Source organism: Anguilla anguilla, chromosome 18 (genome assembly GCF_013347855.1).
Source record: "Anguilla anguilla isolate fAngAng1 chromosome 18, fAngAng1.pri, whole genome shotgun sequence".
Classification (NCBI taxonomy): domain Eukaryota; kingdom Metazoa; phylum Chordata; class Actinopteri; order Anguilliformes; family Anguillidae; genus Anguilla; species Anguilla anguilla.
This window is the reverse complement of record NC_049218.1, coordinates 22,584,000-22,602,619: the sequence shown is the minus strand read 5'-3', so window position 1 is coordinate 22,602,619 and position 18,620 is coordinate 22,584,000. Positions and strand designations below refer to the sequence as shown.

At 42.0% G+C, this 18,620-nt stretch overlaps 2 protein-coding genes across 4 annotated transcripts; one reads left to right on the top strand and one right to left on the bottom strand.

Moving 5' to 3' along the window:
* Nucleotides 1-552: 552 nt before the first annotated feature.
* On the top strand, nucleotides 553-10,373 carry cep68 (centrosomal protein 68). 3 transcript variants are annotated; one of them, XM_035401098.1, is made up of 8 exons: nucleotides 553-753; nucleotides 1,553-1,781; nucleotides 3,926-4,286; nucleotides 4,375-5,823; nucleotides 6,261-6,383; nucleotides 6,746-6,842; nucleotides 7,972-8,126; nucleotides 9,252-10,373. In XM_035401098.1, exons 3-8 carry the CDS (start codon nucleotides 3,972-3,974, stop codon nucleotides 9,276-9,278), a joined length of 2,166 nt encoding a protein of 721 aa, XP_035256989.1. In that variant the 5' UTR covers nucleotides 553-753; nucleotides 1,553-1,781; nucleotides 3,926-3,971; the 3' UTR covers nucleotides 9,279-10,373. The 3 variants fall into 3 exon arrangements, with proteins under 3 accessions (XP_035256989.1, XP_035256988.1, XP_035256990.1); XM_035401097.1 differs by lacking the exon at nucleotides 1,553-1,781; XM_035401099.1 differs by lacking the exons at nucleotides 553-753; nucleotides 1,553-1,781 and adding an exon at nucleotides 1,807-3,352.
* A 791-nt stretch (nucleotides 10,374-11,164) lies between these two features.
* LOC118218450 (ras-related protein ORAB-1-like) lies at nucleotides 11,165-18,335 on the bottom strand. Its single transcript, XM_035401101.1, has 6 exons — nucleotides 17,713-18,335; nucleotides 13,791-13,863; nucleotides 13,213-13,308; nucleotides 12,835-12,930; nucleotides 12,462-12,593; nucleotides 11,165-12,215 (listed from the first exon to the last, which is right to left on the bottom strand). Exons 1-6 carry the CDS (start codon nucleotides 17,724-17,726, stop codon nucleotides 12,018-12,020), a joined length of 609 nt encoding a protein of 202 aa, XP_035256992.1. The 5' UTR covers nucleotides 17,727-18,335; the 3' UTR covers nucleotides 11,165-12,017.
* Nucleotides 18,336-18,620: the final 285 nt, after the last annotated feature.

The window sequence follows — 18,620 nt, the reverse complement described above, 5'->3', positions numbered from 1 at the left end:
TATTCTCAAAAGCCAGGGATAAAAATGTAAAAATGGCAGACTTGCTGTAACCCCCAAGAATGTCAGACCCTGCACGCACCAAACACCAAGAAACACGGGCCTAGATGCAAGGTTCTGATTCCCCAATGGCAACAGCAGATATCAACCCGCAATGTACACTTATGGGTATTACCCAGCAGATGTTAACTCACTGATGTTAACCCGCCCCATGAGGAAAGGCCCACATTTTATGTACAGTAAAGAGGGGGTAAAGTTGAAAGAGGGGGAGGAACACCCCGTCTTCTCCTGACCCATGGACACTTAATGTGTAATCAGTGGGGGATGGTTGTGCTGATTGGGTGAGGTGTAGAAGAGTGCACTTATCTGGTGCCATAGAAATTATGCATTTTAAATTACTCTCAATGTCTCCCTCATCTTTCAGATAATCTCATGTACAATACCATATACAATACAACACTTTAGTTTCATGTTGAACGTAATTGTAGTTTTAGTGTTTGGACTTTTATTTTGAAATTTTCATATTGGGTAGCGGTGAGAACTTCTCCATTCGCCCCGCCTGTTTATTTGCAAGCCGTTTCCTTGAGCGAGTGGCTGTCAGGGTGTTGTCTAGGCGAGGTTGCTAGCTTCTTTGTTTCATTTTAGCAAGCTAGTTTAACGAGCTAATTAACCATTTCGGACGACATTGCTCGCATGTAGCGGCGTATTTGACAATAGCTGATGGTACATCCCTGAAATAGACGCATATGGAAACGGGTATGTTGCCATTGCATTGCATTTTCTCGCTAGCTAGCCAAATACATGCTGTAAATTGATATGTCGGTGCATTGTTTAAATGGAAGAGTGAAAGTCCATTGTTCCGTTATGTTTGGCAAATGCAATGACAGTCTTGGCCGCTATAACATATAGCTGGCAGTTAGCTTTAAAAATAATAATAAAATAAAATAAAAACAGTGTCGGTGGCATATGTTACAGCTAATATTGTTTTCACTTAACATTTGTCACATACGTGACATTTGTTTTTTGAGTTGTGACAAACTTTTGTTGTGAACTGTTACGATATCTACACAATTTTTGCTTTGAATGTATTGATACTAGTATGTTCTGCAGGTAGGCTAGCTAGTTTTACCTGTGAATTGCGGCTGTGTGTATCGACAACTCTCACGTGTCCTATTAAATGTCAGATTACAAGAGCCCCTGGCAACACGAAGTCATGTTCGTGATGAGTGTGTTCACTCTGATGTGCGAAGTTGTCAGTGAAATGTGTGTCCAATTTGTAATTTGTGCATTTGTTATTTGTATTCTAGGTTTAGGTTGGATGTAGTGTTGCAAAAAAACAGAAAAGATGTTATGAAAAGTTTAGTTGGATTGTTTGTAGCTTGTGACCATTACTAATTATTCTGCCAAGTTGCATTGTCATTGCATGAGGACGTGTACAATGTAATAAAATTATAAGATAGTGGAATTGATTTGAATTCATGTAAAAATCAGAAGACAATAAGATGTTGTGACTTGTTGATTGTCAGTGAGGTTAACAAGTTCATATTGCTTTCAGTGTTTTCAGGACATTGCCCACCTGTTGCCATGGTGCCTGGCTGATGCATGATGATACCTTGGTGGTCTAGTTACTGCGGCTGCTAGAAATATGTGGTCGTGTCAGACCCTCTGTGCCAGACCCAGTGGAACATGACAGTACATAGATTCCAGTGAGCCATTGATCTAAATGAAAAAGACCTCGCTCACCACCACCAGTATACCATTATCTACAATTTGGATCATTTTAGGTAATTTCACCCCAACAAAGTCTCTACTCTTAAGACCTTTTTGCCAAAAGCTTATACAAAGTAGTTTTCTCAGGATGTTCCCCTGACTGTTATACAGGTTATCCTAGAGGCCCATATTTTGGTGGCAATGGTAGCGTTGTTGTGTCTGGCTGCTAGTGCAATTCCTCATTTTGTCCTGTGCAAATTGGATTCACATCAGGTGAATGACTTGGCCAGTCAAGAATTTTCCAGTTTTTGACCCTTTGCAATTACTGGGCTCACCAGTTATTGGAGTATATATTATTATATGAAGTGTGTCTTCAACAGCAAATAGAACTGCAGGAATATGGCTGCATACTTCACCTAAACTGGCTGTACATGTGCAAAGAGCAGTTACTACATAGCCATGCTTGCTGTCTTTGAGAGGAGTTTGTTAGACACTGTTCATGGATGATGGTCGCTTTTACAAAAGTAACTGTGCTTTCTGGTGTGATGTTGTGTTGCCTTACATTTTTGACATGACCAGACACATAATAATTATAGGCATCTAATGATTTATATGCCCGCAAAGCTTCACTAGTGAAGGTACCTGGAGTATTTATGAGGAAGTTGTAAACATCCATATATTGGACAGGAAGAAGCTTAGCTTAGGTCAATAGACCATCCATACCTATGATCATGTGGGTCTGGGAGTGGTATGATGGCATCACCAGCATGGAGCTGCAGTTTTTTCTATATCCGGAGTATAATCTACTGTGTCTAGGCCAACAGCATAGGTGGACAATGGACTAATTTTTCCTTTGCTGTGGGTGCTCCTCTGTTCTTTTCTTCACTCTGTTCTGTTTTCCTATGAATTCAAACTTTGCCTGTTTACTTCTGCTTTTCTTATTCCTCTTCCTTCTTTCTGCCTGCTTGTCTTTCCCTGCTTCACTACTTTTTTCTGTACTGGTGAATAAAGTGAAAGTAAAGAAAACCAAGTCAAAAATGACCATCTCAAACCTCTTTGATGTATTTAAGCAGGTCATCAACATCAACAATTGTAGGCTAACCAAGACAGCTAGTCCAGCTAATAGACTTTACACACAAGACTATTATAAACAAATGGTGATAGCTCACCTTTTGTCTGTTTTGCAGTTACATCCCTATACAAACAACGCGGCATCTATCTACCCAGAAGTAGGTGTAAGCAAGCAATGCGATTCCCCGTATATCCCCATGGGGCGCTCTAGGCATTGGATTGTTTGCAATCACCTGACTAATTATACAGTTAATAAAAAAATGTTAATAATTACAGCACAGTAAGGAAGCTGTCCTATTATTATTCGTGCCACTTGCTTTTAAATTTTGTCAGTCTATGGCTAACTAGTAAAAAGTGATCAGAGGATTGGTGTTTTGCTTGATACCCTGCTGAACTTTGCAGTAATTGTACTAACATGCTTGCTGGTGAGCTCAGCATTGCCGTGGTAGATTGATTCAGTTGTTTTTTTGTTTTTTTGAGGTCCTTGCAACACATATACTATATGACCAAAAGTATGTGGACACCCGTTTGTCTGGGGGTTTTTTCATGGCTAGGACCCTTAGTTCAAGTGAAGGTAAATCTTAATGCTACAGCATACAATCACATTCTGTAGTATTCTGTGCTTCCCCAAGAGTTTGGAGAAGGCTCTTTCCTGTTTCAGCATGACAATTACCCTGGGCACACCAGAAGGCCCATATAGAAATGGTTTTGTTTAGAACGGTGTGGAAGAACTTAGCTAGCCTGCACAGAACCCTGACCTCAACCCCAGTAGTATAAAGCCTTCCCAGAAGAGTGGGGGTTGTTATAGCAGCAAAGGGTGGACCAACTCCATATTACTGCCCATAATTTTGGATGAGATGTTGGATGTCAGGTGTCCACAAACATTTGGCAATGTAGTGTATATCGGGTTCACTTTTTAAATGCAGCACAAAGGGGCGATAAAATAGGGGTAAAACTGAACTGAACTAAGCAGGTATGCTTACATAGTTGGTTTACTTCTGGTTGTATATTGACCAATGCATAATAATCTGTTTTAATAACCTCATTTTAGTAATTATTGGTGCTGTGTATACCTGAAAATATCAGGGAGTCACTTTTCATTAATTTGATCCTTAGGAAATGTGATTCTATGAGCTTCTCTTTACAGGGACTGCTGTGACACATGACGTGCATTAGCACTGCGTTGCTTATCCATGGCCCTGGAAGTTGACAGATCTTTCCCAGAGCTCCTTTCTCACATGGAACCAAAGAGCTGCCGGTGGAAGACACGGATCCCTGTATCTACATCTGGTTCCCACCCTGGCATCTCCAGAGAAGGATTGGCTTATGGCCTACCTGCTAAAAGTCCAGAGAGAGACAGAGGTGGTCAGAAGAAAACCGTGACCATGGCCCCCAGGTCTAGGTATCTAACAGAAAAGAGTCAATACGTAGTGAGAAAGCCGCTGTTTGCCGACAATAGCCACATTTCAATCCTCAAGAAGCCCCCTCTTCTGGAACATTCAGAGCAGGTAAGCGAGGGCAAACACAAGGTGAGGGACTGAATTTGAGTAAATTTTAACAGGTTTCTGTGAATTAAATGCTCTCCTCCTTTTTCAGGAAGTTGAGCCAGAGCAGGGTTGCAGTAACCTGGATCGCCACTGGGATATGCAGTGCTTATCCACTTTGCCGGCTGAGGAAACCCCAGACAGTTACGATGCTTGTCCAGCCTCATCCCTGTCAACCTCTGCAGAGGACCTGAGCGTGCCTCTCTCCACCTTGGATCTGAGGAGCTGGTCACCTCATGAGGACACCAGCATGGTTGCAGGGTTTCAAGCCAACTTGCCCCGCCGTCGCTGTCTGTCGAGCCCTCCTCTTGATGTCCACAGCTTGAAGGTGGAGATGAGCCCCAAGTGGAAATCCACCCAGAGGTCGTCCTCCCTGGAGCACTACTTCTCTTCCTCACACTTCTCCAGGAGGAACAGGGCGGAGCACAGCCTGGTCCAACCAAGAGACACTTCTCTGAATCCCAGGTCATCACTTGCTGACAATAAGTCCCACCCACTTCCTCTCCATAAGATGTCCCCCTTTCAGGCAAACTACTGGGCATGCGCCATCCCTCGCAGCCTGCTTTCATCCCCAGATAGGAAGTCCCCCAACTGGGATCCGGACAAAGAGTACGAGACCCTCCTGGATTACACCTACCCACTGAGACCCAACCACCTCCCTGCACTGGACTCCACAGGCACTAGGTCACTGTTGCGAACCAACCCTGTGCTGCTGGACTCTGGGATCGGGCTAGACCGCTTCTGCAGCTCCTCCAATCTGTCGTGCTCAGACCAGCCTCTGAGGGAGAAGAGGAGGGGCCTGAGAGCCACGGAGCAGGTCAGCCCCGCCCCCAAGGAGCACTTGCATTCCAAGCACTATGGCTACAGGCCGTTTGGCAGCTCCGACTCATCTGTGGACCAAATAGGTCTATCGTCGGAGAGCCTGTTGGAAACCGACAGCAAACGGGCCCACCGCTGGACACATGGGTGGAAGCAGGGCATCTTTGCATCCGGCGACCCAGCCCGGCACTTCATTCCAACCTCGCATGTGCTGCCTGCCCGCAGGATGGTGTGGGACAGTGACGAGGAGTTCTATGCCCTGCCGGGTCAGCTGCAGGAGCTGCAGGTGCTGTCGCAGCACCTCCAGACCCTCTCTGAGCAGGTCTGCAAGTCCTACGACAACAGCTGCGAGTCCCTGGAGAAGGAGACGTCTTCTGAAAGGACGTCCGCAACATTGGTGGAAAACAAGCCCGAGGAGGAGGGGCCTGGTGAGGAAGGGGAGGGGCCTATCTTCAGAAGCTCCTGCGGCCAGGAGCGCTCGGCGGAGGTGGAGGGTCTGGAGGCCAGTCTGCGGAGGCTTGGCAAGGAGGTCAACAGATGCAGCCTGAGGAAGGTGGCGTCTTGCATGCAACACCTGAGTGGGATGTCCCTGGACGGGGTCTCCCTGTCCGAGGTGCAGGGGAGCATGCCAACAAGCCTCGAAGACTTTGAGGCCAAGGAGTCACTCATGCAGCACATTCAGGTATCCAGATCAAATGTCATTCCCTGAAGGCTGTGGCTGAATATTAACAGAGAGTATTTTCTTTTTTGTGCTTCCAACATTAATAAAGTCAAGCATTAATGTAGTAGTGTTATGTAAAAGGTATATGCAGAACAAAGGGTTAGTATAATAGGGATAAGACTGATATATCCACACTTTGCTACCAAACCTGAACAGCTCTCATTTTCTTATATGGCTGGTTTACTGTTTGGCATCAGTCAGTGCATCATATTTTTTCTTAACTATATTTTATTAATCTTGTGTATTACATATGACTGGGGTTCACTAGTAGTTGATCTTTAAGTGTTTATTTAATTGTCCAATTTTTCCTGAATGTCCATTTTGAGACTGTGCCTTTCAGTGGGGATAAGTCACAGTGAGAACATTTGACTAACCATGTGCTTGTTTAACAATGGCAGGAATTTTGCTCTAACCTGGAGAAGCTGATCATTTGGCTGTACAGCGTGGTGGAGAAGATGGAGCGGTTGACTCCACCCGCTGTTGAGATTGAGAGTGTCAAGTCCTCTCTCGCGGATTACCAGGTCAGTCCTGCAACTCCCCGGCCCCACAAGGGATTTTTTTACGCTCCAGTGGCCCGTGACACCACTTGCAGCAGTTTAGTGTTCCCTGGAGGTGTCCCATACAAGTACAAACCAAGCCTTCCCTGCTTAGCCTCTGCAGCTAAGAATATAGGATATAGGATATAGGGTGGTATTTGTTCTGGTGATTGTTCTTTTTTAACTTACTTCCACTTTTTATGTTCAGCACTTGGAGTTGCATTTGATGTATGACTTGTGCTATATAAATAAAGTTTTTTTTTTGTATGGCATTGGCAAAACTGATGCTTATTAAAGCTGTAATGTGTGTTGGTAAATGGGGGCTGAGTCTCTTCTCTGTCCTCCAGAGCTTCCAGAGAGAGCTGTGCTCCCAGCAGCCCCTGACCGCTGCTGTGCTCCACAAGGGAGGAATCCTGCTGCGCTCAATGGACTCCACCTCTCCTGGTAAGAGGGCGTGTAGAGACACTGCCGCTATATATATAAGGGGGTGTGCATATATATATCGGCGTAAGGACTGAGCTGTATATTGTGTCCTTTGTACTGGCCTGTGTTTCCGTTGCAACCTCCAGCAGTACAGGAGTAGAGGTCACCCAACGCACGAGAAGCTGGTCTGTGTGATATGGCCCATTTCCTCCTCTGCTGTTTAAGAATTAACAATGTCAGTCAGACCTGGGCTCTTGCAAAACAAAAGCAAAGACACTGTTAAAGGAGTCTGGCTATACCCAAGTTCTATCACACCAAACTCATCCATCTAGTTTTATTCACACAATAGTCTACACCTTTCATGTGACAGGGCTCAAAACAGCTTCTGTTACGAGGTCGAGTGGCAGGTTACTCTTTGTGTTCCTGCGAAAGCTGAGGAGGATCCCAGAGTTCTTGCAGTCCAGTGTAATCTTATATCCACAGCCCTCTCCGCTAACAGAAACAGGAAACGGCCTGCCTCAGGTATTTGGCAATTAGAGGCAGCTGAAGCTAGACGTTTTGCCTTGCAGTTTTGATGTTATGGAAGGCATCAGTGCCAAAACATCTTGTAAAGTCATTCATTTTTACCTGTTGGCATGGCAAAAATTGCTGTGTCAACAGGGGAAGACTGCACGTCTTTAGACAAATAGAATTCAAAGTGTTCTTGTTGTCGCATTTATTTTTTGTTACATTTTTTTCTGTTTTAACAGGTAAAAATAACCATTATGTGACTTTTTAACATTGATGGCTTTCCATATGATGCATGCTACTGTCAAACAATTAATGTGCTGGGTTTTTTGTTTGCTGTTGGTAAGCAGCACGTTTTTGGACTTAATCTATCAAGGCACACAATCATCATAACAGTGATTATGGAACTATTATCAGGACGTAATGCTTCCTCTTATTAAAACTAGTTAAAACAGGTTCCTTTTCCATTTCACATTGTATTTTACACTCTCATCCTGGGAAAATCACGGAGCACTACAAATGAAAATTCAGAATTCCAAAGAATTCAGAAAAAACAAGTGCAGTATCTTGTGGAGCGCGGTAAGCAGGCGCATGGAAAGGTAGCAGCAGAGCTGAGCTGCGGTCTCTGGTGCTCCCCCCTCAGTTCTGAAGGAGACGCTGCGGCAGATCGAGCAGCAGTCCAGGGCCCTGGAAGCGCACGCGGAGCACCTCTTCTCCTCCATCCTGTTGGCCATGGACAGCCTCACAGAGCCCAGCAGCTCCGAGACAGAGGTGCAGGTCACCGGGCTGTCCACACAGGTACGCAAAGGCTCCAGCCGGCCAGCCGTTTGGAGCCTCAGGCCACAGGGCTGTCTCTTCAGAAGTAGCTTTCCCCTGTAACATTTGCATCGCATTTCCTTTGAGGGTCAGATTCAGGTCCATGGCCTCTTCAGACTGTGTAGGACAGAACAATACATTTTCAGTAGTGTATATTGTACTTGGATACTTAAAGCATTGGAATTAAAGGATAGTATAGCTTTTTCAAGAGTCATTTTTCAAGCATACTGGTTATTTAGCATTTCTGTGAATTGTACGAGGACCACAAACTCATTTGATTGTTTACAGTTGAAGGCATGCCCTTCCTGAACTGGGAAAATTATCCAGGCTCCCTCAGGGAAAAGATGTCTTCTCTAGGACTCTCGAGTGCAGTGGCTCCCTGCCCTGTTCCTGGAGATCTACGGTCCTGTAGGTTTTCACTCCAACCCTATCAAAGCACACCTCATTCCACAGCAGAGGGGTCAGAAAGTAAAAGTCCCGTCATGTTTTTTTCACCCATGAACTTTCTGAACCTGGATTTTCCACCTTTGTTGAACAGCTAGAGATCTCATTGAGCTGCTGATTAATAGAATCAGGTGTACCAAATTAGGGTTGAAATTAAAAACCTTTAGAATGGTAGATCTCCAAGAACAGGGTTGCTCAGTGTGCATGGGGGTCGTTCTTCCAGGCAGGTTTCCCTGAAGTCCCTCAGTCATAATGAAGGATAAAAATAAAGCTTCATTGTAAAGACAAATTGACAAAAGTGCAAATCAACTAATTTTATAGCGTGAATGTATTTTTTGAACCATTGCAAGGGCTGCCAATCTTACTGATAAAACGTTACAGTGAAGTTTAAACCTCTGAATGGAGGACAGTAGTGAAGCTTTATGACTTGAATGTCAAAATTAAGTTTACAGTAGACCAGTATATGGCAACTACCTTATACCTTTTTTTTCCATTCAAATAGTTTTAAAAATTAGTCCCTGGGATCAGTATACAAATATTTTTGTTTTTTAAAGTTACTTTCTGTTACATAAAATTATTTTTTAAATAAGAATATTTAAAACTATCCCAATTTTATCTAAAGTTTGGAGAATGCAGTAATTAGCAGGTGTATTTCTCTTTCAGGAGAGTTGGCTCACGGAGCAGGATTGAGCAGCAGCAGGACACAGACACGTGCCCTCAGCACAGAGACTTGCCCCTTGACCTTAGAAAGCACCTTTTTACCCAGCAGCTCACCAGCCAGATCCACTCTTCTTAAAACAAGCGCACTTCAACTTCACAATTATGGCACACCTTTATCATGTATTTTTGTTTCATCCATCATATGCATGTTTTTACTACTCTTACTAAAATGTTTCTACATGTAATTATTATTGTTTGATCAAAGGATACTTAGAAAAGATTAAAAATGCCACTAAGGACTTTTTTTTACCTGATCAGTGCACACTGGCGACTAAGATTCAGAAGAGATTTTGCTAATATTTCATTCATTGGGATTGATTATTCTGTTTACAGTTTACCCCCATTTACAGTCAATCCCATTTTGATAAAGCTTTGCAGAAAATCTATCGACAGCTAGTCATTCGTAGAGTGCTACTACATATGTACCACATCTGTCAGATGAAACTTTGCATTGCCTTCTTGGAGAGACGAAACACAGAGCAACATTTGCCCAATTGTTGGACATATTCAGCAGAGATTTCACAACTGTTGAACAGCATAAATCTTAGGTCTCTTTACACTATAGAAAAATGGTAAATCAGGGTGCCGACCGAAGGCTTTTTCTGCAGTGACTTCAGAAAAATGCACCGTAACCTCTAACCTCTGACCAAAAAACAAAAACCTCTACCTTTTTCGACATCTCTTATTGGCACCCTTGGAAAACAGTCGGTGACATTTACCGTCAGAAACTCACCGCAGGATGTCAGTTAAATAACTGCCAAGTTACTCAATCTGACTGAATTGTGCGGTGGTAACCAAGCTGGCTGGGTGACATGCGTGTCCTTGGAATGTGCTCTGTGAGCCAGAATGCCAGATCTTATTACAGGCATTATTAAGCAGCACTGAAATACACGAGGTAGAATGAAAGCAAGGAAATGCAGTAAAACAAACCTTGGATGGCCTTTAATGTTAATGTATACCACTCTGTGCTTAAATTACGAGGGCCCGAGTAGCCTGACCGATGTTAAGGTTTATGTAATTCAATTCACCAGCATACATTTTCACAATAAAAGTTCTAATAGATGATATGTTTCAAAAAATTTCTTTTGAATAACAGTATTCTGTGGGTAGATGGTAAAGAAGACAGTTGAAAGATGTACTGCTGCCTGGAATGTACCTTCTACAGTGGAATGAGAGGGGGGGTGCAGTAGCCATTTGAAGTGTGAATGTGTGTGCGCGAGTGTGTGTGGGGGGTGTTTGTGTGTTTGCCTGGCATTCTTCTTACTCATAGGATTCTGTACCTTAAAAGTTGCTCAATACACCTACAGGCAATATGTTGGGTTTTCTGGGCAGGCCATAACAGATAAAAGCAGGAACCAGTGTCACTATTTGTTTAATTATTTCTTGATCTTGATGTCTCCATATAGTAGCTCACAGACATTCCCATAATAGCCAAAGCTGTCCCTCCCGAAAAGATCTGGAAATCCTTAATATTTAATGTCACCACAATGCTCAGTAGGAGAGAGGGTTAATTTACCTATAACCTTCAAAAGATGTGTTGCATTATAGATTGACCTGAACCAATAATATCTAAAAAATAAAATGTGTGCCTTTCTTTTAGTTTTAGCTAATAAGTTTTAACTACATCTACATCTGATCTCTGGTCTTTTTGGAATATTTTGCTGTGCAGGTAACATATGAGTTAGATTGTAAAGGCAATGGCCTTTTCTTGGGTGATGCCTGTGAGCTTGGGTAGGTCATATGCAATGGACCTGAAATGAAATGGGTATATTTAGGAAGATGTCTTCCATAACCAGCAGACAGATAAACATTGCTGATTAATTCAACAAATGTCCAGACAGAAAGTGCCACTCAGCTCATTTAAAACTGAATTCAGTTGCCTTTATTATGAAAAAAAGAACCTAGTGTTTCATATGTGCAATTCAACCACAGCCACTTGCAATTAGGTAGTACACAGGTAATGGCCAAATTGCAAACAGCCTAAATTACTGGTACAATATATTTGCCATACATAAATGTTGGAAAAATAATTATAACACACAAAATATATCCTACACAGGCCACCAAGAATTGCAATTTGTATATTGTACAGTCTGGTAGTACAATATTTATTAGATCTTTCTTCCGTTAGTTAGTTATTTTGTGTGACAAAATGACAACAGTCTGCAGCTGCAAATTAAATTCAGAGATTTTAAAGGAAAACAATGTAGTCCATTTAACTCCACATGACAAACAAGATCTTACATATACATACACATATGTACATATATATTTCACCAGACTGCGGACACTGGACAGTGAAACAGTTGTGCTGTTGTGCATTGGCAGAGCTTCGTATTCAGAGGACATAAATTAACTTCAAAACGTGCTGATATCAACAGCAAAGTAAACAGTCAAGAAAACAGACAAAAAAAGAGAAAAAAGGACAGAAAATATGATTCAACGAACACCAGTACTGTAGTAGGAATGCCGTTAAGACTGAAACACGCTCACATGTACGCGCACACACACTCATCAGTTCTGAAACTGAAATTGGTCATCTCTGAAGGAGGAATCGAAGCAGCTTGAGAGCTGACCAGTACGTAATTTCTGACCTTGCCGTTTCAGTTTTGGAGGATTTTTTTTGGTAGTGTGGCTTACAGTACTCGGGCAACGTGTACACTCTGGGAGGGGCAGGGGCATGTTGCATTGGGGGAGGGTCTCTGGGCCTCAGCAGCACCCCCCGGAGGAAGACTTGACGGGCGTGCTGTGGATGGAGACGCTGGACTTGTCGGGGCCGCTGGCTGTGGCCCCGGGGCCCGTCCTCTTCTTGATCTCGGCAGCCATGGTCATGAAGGCCTGCTCCACGTTAGTGGCGTTCTTGGCGCTGGTCTCCAAAGAGGGGATGGCCAGCGAGTCGGCAAACTCCTGAAAAAAGGAGAAATACAGAACAGAACCATTAGCAGATGGCAATCACAGCTGTTAATTCAGCCTAGGGTGAGGACAGGTAGAATAAACCAATCATCAAATAAGATTAAAGTGATACAAAAAAGAACTAATCACTAATACAAAAAATAAAAATAAAATACTTGTTAAAGACCCTGTTTATGTGATGAACAGAATAAACCTGATTGGCTTGTAGTAATCACGTTATTTTTTAATGCATGTCATTACCTTTGCTGCCGTGTAATCCACAACCTTCTTGGTTGTCAGGTCACACTTGTTCCCAACCAATAGCTTGTTAACGTTTTCACTGGCATAGCGATCGATCTCCTGTAGCCACTGTTTCACGTTATTGAAACTCTCCTGTGTCAGAAATGCAAACAAACTGGTGTGAGACGCAACAAATACCAGGGGACCCAAATACAACATCTTTGCTCAGATGAACATGTTATCTGTGTGTAGCTATGCATGTCTCACACACACACGCACGCACTTACACGCACACGTAACTAGCTCAGAATACGTACGTACAGAAAAAGGGCTGGCTATGACTGCATATGGACATTAATGAAATCGAGAGGAAAGCTGAGACTGCCTCACTTACTTGATCTGTAACGTCATAAACTACGATAATGCCGTGTGCTCCTCTGTAGTAACTGGACGTGATGGTTCGGAACCTCTCCTGTCCTGCAGTGTCCCACTGTGAAACGAAACAGTGTGGTGAGATGGTACCCAAACAGTGGTAACACCATAGGCACTTGACACACTTGGATTCTGGCTGAAGAGATTACAGGCTAGAGAGACACTGAGACTGTACTTCTTCAAATGTGTGAATATTTGAAATTTTAGTATAACCAACAAAGCCCTTGGTTATTCATTAGTCATATCAAATGAAGTAAAACAATTCAAATCACCCTTGGCTCTGCAAAGGCCAGGGAAATCATGTAACAGATATAAAATAAATAAAAATAATGAATCTTACAATTTGAAGTTTGATTGTCTTCCCGTCTAATTCTATGGTCCTTATTTTGAAGTCCACTCCGATAGTGCTAATGTAGCTTTCTGTGTAGGTGTCGTCCTGAAAGGGGAGTGGAAGCAAAAGCCAACAGTGAGGATACGCACATCCTTTAATTCACATCCACATCCTGCTCAGCACAGAAAAGCATTCATACTTCATCATAACACAAAACTAACTCACGTTTGGTTGCGATTACTGAAAGTAACGGAAACTTCTCATTTCATGACATCTGCATATTGAGTAAGGCAGGGTGGTGAATATACCACATTTTGCCTTCAGGTTTGGGGAACTCTACTAGACCTCAAGATTGACTCAAACTTCCGGTTCCATCAAATCACAGTGTATTTTAAAAATGGATTCAATTATTTATTTATTGCTTGGCAAGCTTTTATACTATTTTATTGTGTCTATCATAATTATATGATTCACCAACATATAAATAAAACTGAACAGAGTGCCACCTTTTATTATCAACAAGCACCTGGTTGAAAGAAAGAGCAGAGGTCAGCTCTAAACTGGTGATAGAAAGAAAGGTCACTTACTGCAAATCGGAGGAGAAGGCAGGACTTTCCAACACCAGAGTCACCAATCAGAAGCAGCTTGAATAAATAGTCACTGGGGGGGAAAGAGAGGGTGGAAGAGATTAAAAATCATGGACTTTGCTTTCCAGGTTGACAACACTTCAGGTACATTAAGCTCTTCCTACCGTTCAAATCACTATCACAAATGACAAGACGTAATGCAAAACAGATCAACGGTCATCAGGTCATGTCACTCCACAGGCATGCTTCTTCACCGAGGGGTTTACAGGTAAAAACAGGGATCCAAATTCACAGGCGGTTTGTGGTCTGAAGCTATGCTGCTTAAGTATTCAGTGTGACACAATGCAGTTTTAACTGGGACATTGGGTGGGACATTTTATTATTATCTCTGCAAAATGACGAGCTGATTTGTCCTTGCAATTACTTGAGTACTCTTCTTTGGTGCCAAAAACCTGTTTTACAGCAGCACTTGCAGGCATCAAATAGCATTTTCTCTGACTTTACTTCACACAGCTATCAATCTCCTTTCCAATAATCATCAGGCTTTAGTCGACTGTTAGGCCACAGGCACTGTTTGATAAACGTTTTATTTAGCTCTTCTGGGAAATGAAGGCATTAAAATAGGCAAAGCTACGCTACATCTTCAAAATCATGGCCTGAGATAGCAAAACACAGCCTTAAGCTTAGAGTTTTGGGTCTCGTGTGCACTGCGCTCAAGAGGATGGAGGACGACAACGATAAAAAATGGGACATTGTGGATGAGAAATGTGCTAAATTGAATTAATCATCGCTTACACTTGACAGTGAAACCAAAACAATTAAAAGACTGGGCGACAACTGGGAACCCAAATGCGTGATGCTTGCAGGATCAAATGATAAAATAAGATTGCACAGTACGGGAGATTCATCTTGTAAGCTACACCTGCATAGGCAACTTGCTTTGGTCTGCATAGAACAGATGTGCTGTAAGAGAGCCTACAATTCATCAATGGGCTCTCATATCATACTCTGACATTTTTGCCACTATAAGTCTCTCCTTTTTTTTCCCCCCCGCCCACATTTTGACCAATATGACATGGAAGCTGTAAGACCTTGCTGCCGGTTGGCTGTTTTTGAAACACCCATTTGATAAGTCGTTACGTGTTTTTCCAAGAACCATTTCCCGTGCCCTCTGAAGTTCGGATGTTTGTCCCCGCATCAGGTATAATAGCGGTGAAATGATACGTATCGTGGGCTGCGTGTATCATGTTATCAGATTCACTATATGATATCCTCACCGAACAATACTTTAAAAAAAGATTCTGAATGAAGAACAAAAAAGCAACATTTAATTGAACCAGTTGTCCCATTGATGAATAAAATATGAAATATCAAACATTCCGTAATATAAAAAACCCAAAAAACTTCCAAAGAAGAAACCTGGCACATCCTCAATCTCTTTTCCCCACAGCCTGTTGTTCACACCAAGTTATTCTTTATCCAACTGAATAGTGATGATGGCTACAAAGAGGAACAGCGCTGCCAAGTACACTTGTGACAGTGTTCAGTTTTGGTGGTATAGCCTAATGTGTGCAATCCTACACGGTGTAGGCTAGTCATCACCGCACTGCCAATACCAATGTTTTCTCATTACAATTTTAAATTAACATTTAAATTAAATTAACATTCAACTTTAACATTATTAAATGAATATAAACACATAACCCACATGTCCTTATCACTGATCAATGACAGCATTAAATAAGCTTGTGTTGGGAACACTCAGAAAAAACCAGCAGGTCACAAAATCTCAGTCATGTGGTAAATTAATTAAACACCCAACTGTAGCAACAGTAATAATTGCCTGAAGTTCCAACAAAACAAAACAAAACAAAAAACAAAACGAATTAGCGGGCAGCCAGTCACCGCTTGGAACACTGATAGACTAGTGCATTTAACTGTTCTGGTCCATCATGAAAAGAGCATTCTTTTATGCTTTTAACAGAATCGTTGTTAACTTGTGTTGTTCCGAAACCAAAATCTTTACTTCAATACAGGTACACACTTTGTTACCTTGGTATCAATACCATGGTAAATCACCATTAACCAAAAATTTGAAGAATTACATAAGTGACTTGAAGCTGCTTCAGTATGCGTTGGGATACACAGGGCCTCACGTTTTCCTCTTTTGCAGAAATAAAAAAAGATTTATTAAAAATAAAGAAAATATTCCAAATCTTGATGTTTAATGTGCATCATTTGTAATTAATACTCAATTTGGATTCAACACCATCAATTGAATATTAGATACCCACATTTCTATGTCCTAAGTAACATTAGAACCTGATGTCCTGGAAAACTTTCAAAACGCAACTGGTCCCGGATGTACCAACCGGTACCAACACAGGTCCGATAAATTTGCTGCTGAGCATTGCAGTACTACAAGGCAAAGAAGCATAATAATAATAAGAACTAATAATATTTCAAAACGTTTAGACCTAATCTCATTTGAAAGTAAACAGACAGTAAGAAAAATCATCACTTGGGAAATAGGCTACTAAATAAGTCTGTCAGTCACTGCACATGAATGGAGATTTTGAAGAACCTTTTGAAGACTTTTGACTCCAGTCCAGTCCATACAATAAACTACAAATCAAAAGAGCAGATGTCAATGACCAGAATGAGTCCTTAGGATTCTTCAGACTAACCAAAGAATCACCTTGTCTTCTGACTAGGATCCATGCAAAAGTCCCATTTCTACTCCCAAAATCGAGTTGTACCCTAAGTGAATTTCCAAACGGCCTACAGCAGCAGAAGCGTTGCAAGAGAGGCCATGTGACTTACACATGACTGAACGCAGTACTAGGAGGGTGGATGTCTTTTGTCCTCGAGTCAATGCTGTTGATCCCCAGTCACGGATATGTTGACTAATTAAATAAATAAATAAATAAATAAATAAAAAACGGACCTGATTTTGTTTTCAAAGGTAGCTAAAGAGCTTTCTAGCTATAGTACTTAATTGAGTTCTGACAAACGACTACCTGTACACACATGACGTTCAGATCATACAGGACTCTTTCAATATTTACTTCTAACAAATGCGGAATAATGAATAATGAAAATTCTGTGACTGCTTTTTCTTATACCCATGATGTTGCCACTAGTACTGCTAAAAAGGCGTCACTTCCAGTAACAGGACTGGAAACCTAGAAGAAATTTTGGAGGCTAAGTTAGCACACAAGCAACAAAGCACGCCACCAACGTTAACCAACGAGTAGCTCATATCACTATTGGCCTGTTCCTGGACTGTCATCTATCCTGCCAGCTAGTTACCCATCTCACAAATGCCTCTTTGTTAGGCATTTATATTTTAATAAAGCTATTCAGTACAATATTGCACCACTCCGTTGTACACGTCATTAGACTAGCTATGATAGTTATTTCCCAGCCATCTGCCAGCAGCCAAACTGACAACTTCATGGTCTAGCCTGACGTTATTAGCTGGCTTGCTGGCCGGTTTGTTAGGACACAAGGTATCGCCCAGCAGTCACAAACTATTAGCTAACATTACTGGTTTGTGTAGCCAATTCGTGATCGTTGGCCATGAGAACTTTCTCTGTTAATAATATTACAAGCTAGCCAAATCCTTAATTTAGCTACACTGGCCAGCTAACTAACATCTGGCGCTATACGCATAATGTTACTTAGCACATTAGCTAAGGATACAAAGAACATACATTACAAACATAACTCAGTGGATAATTAAATGTTGCTGCTATCATTAGCAATGTATGACAATTCCTTACCGTTACGTCTGTACAATCTCTAAGTCGCCTAGTCTAATCTTTCTAACGTTAAGTTCATTCAAAGTTAAAAGGAGGTTTCATTAAGGTACGGTAGGCAAGCTATTTTCAGCTAGACAGTGAAGAAACTCCCTACTTACTATTCAGGATTCATCGTGGATATGTCACAGTAAACCCCCTCTTGTTGTAAAACGGCGCTCCCCTTCGGTCCACGGAAGTAGGAATGACTAGCTAGCTACAGTTTTGTAACATAAAAAGTAAATAACCGGATAATTACTCTCCCAGAACTAAGACCCTTGTCGTCTGAATCCCAAAATGGCTTCCACCCGAACCAGGAAATAACAACTCCTAAAACTTAGGATATTTTAACCCGTGTAGCTAACTACTCGTTTCCTGGTTATCGGAAACTGCAGTCGAAAACAAAATAGCCCTGTAGCCTGGTTCGCAGACGAATCCAAATTGACTAAAATATCCTACTAACCATGCGCACACGAGGTACAATGACTAACTTTTTTCAATTTCTTGATAGACCGGTGTAATTGCATAGCCGGTTGCCCCTGCACATCCTGCTCCGATCATTATCCGGTTCCGTCGCAATTGTGATGTATCGACCTCTTATTGGATACGATGCAAGTGGGTACCAAACTTAAAAATGCAACAAGGCAAGATTTTTTCGGATGTTCTCTGTATTTTTTGGAGAACTAAACAACAAAGTACGCTCTGAAGCAGACTTTTCCATGCTTCCCCTTCCCAGTAGCCATCGTGCTTTCTGCTCTGTATTTGAAGGCGAATAAGAATTTTTTACTCAGCCAAGAAAATGGTCGACAGAAGGCAGGAGGAAGGCAGGAGGAAGTGTAAGTGTATTCTATTTGCGGATTTTTGTAGTGTCAGTGTGTTTCTTGCTAAGGTTAAGGGTCAGTAGTGGTGAAGTCAAAGTACAAGAACATATCAAGTTGAACAGATTTTTAGCATTCTTACACTTGATGTGAATTATTTACCTCCATCAATTAATAGAAGTGCATATTGCTTTGAATTCTGGACATTATCC

Excerpts from the sequence above, each read along its gene's own strand:
- cep68 (XM_035401097.1), top strand. The coding sequence starts at position 3,972 with ATGGCCCTGGAAGTTGACAGATCTTTCCCAGAGCTCCTTTCTCACATG. Across the intron at positions 4,287-4,374 it reads TTCTGGAACATTCAGAGCAG|GAAGTTGAGCCAGAGCAGGG; the intron begins GTAAGCGAGGGC and ends CTCCTTTTTCAG. Across the intron at positions 5,824-6,260 it reads CACTCATGCAGCACATTCAG|GAATTTTGCTCTAACCTGGA; the intron begins GTATCCAGATCA and ends TAACAATGGCAG.
- LOC118218450 (XM_035401101.1), bottom strand. Across the intron at positions 13,309-13,790 it reads GCCTTCTCCTCCGATTTGCA|GACGACACCTACACAGAAAG; the intron begins GTAAGTGACCTT and ends CTCCCCTTTCAG. Across the intron at positions 12,931-13,212 it reads AGACAATCAAACTTCAAATT|TGGGACACTGCAGGACAGGA; the intron begins GTAAGATTCATT and ends TTCGTTTCACAG.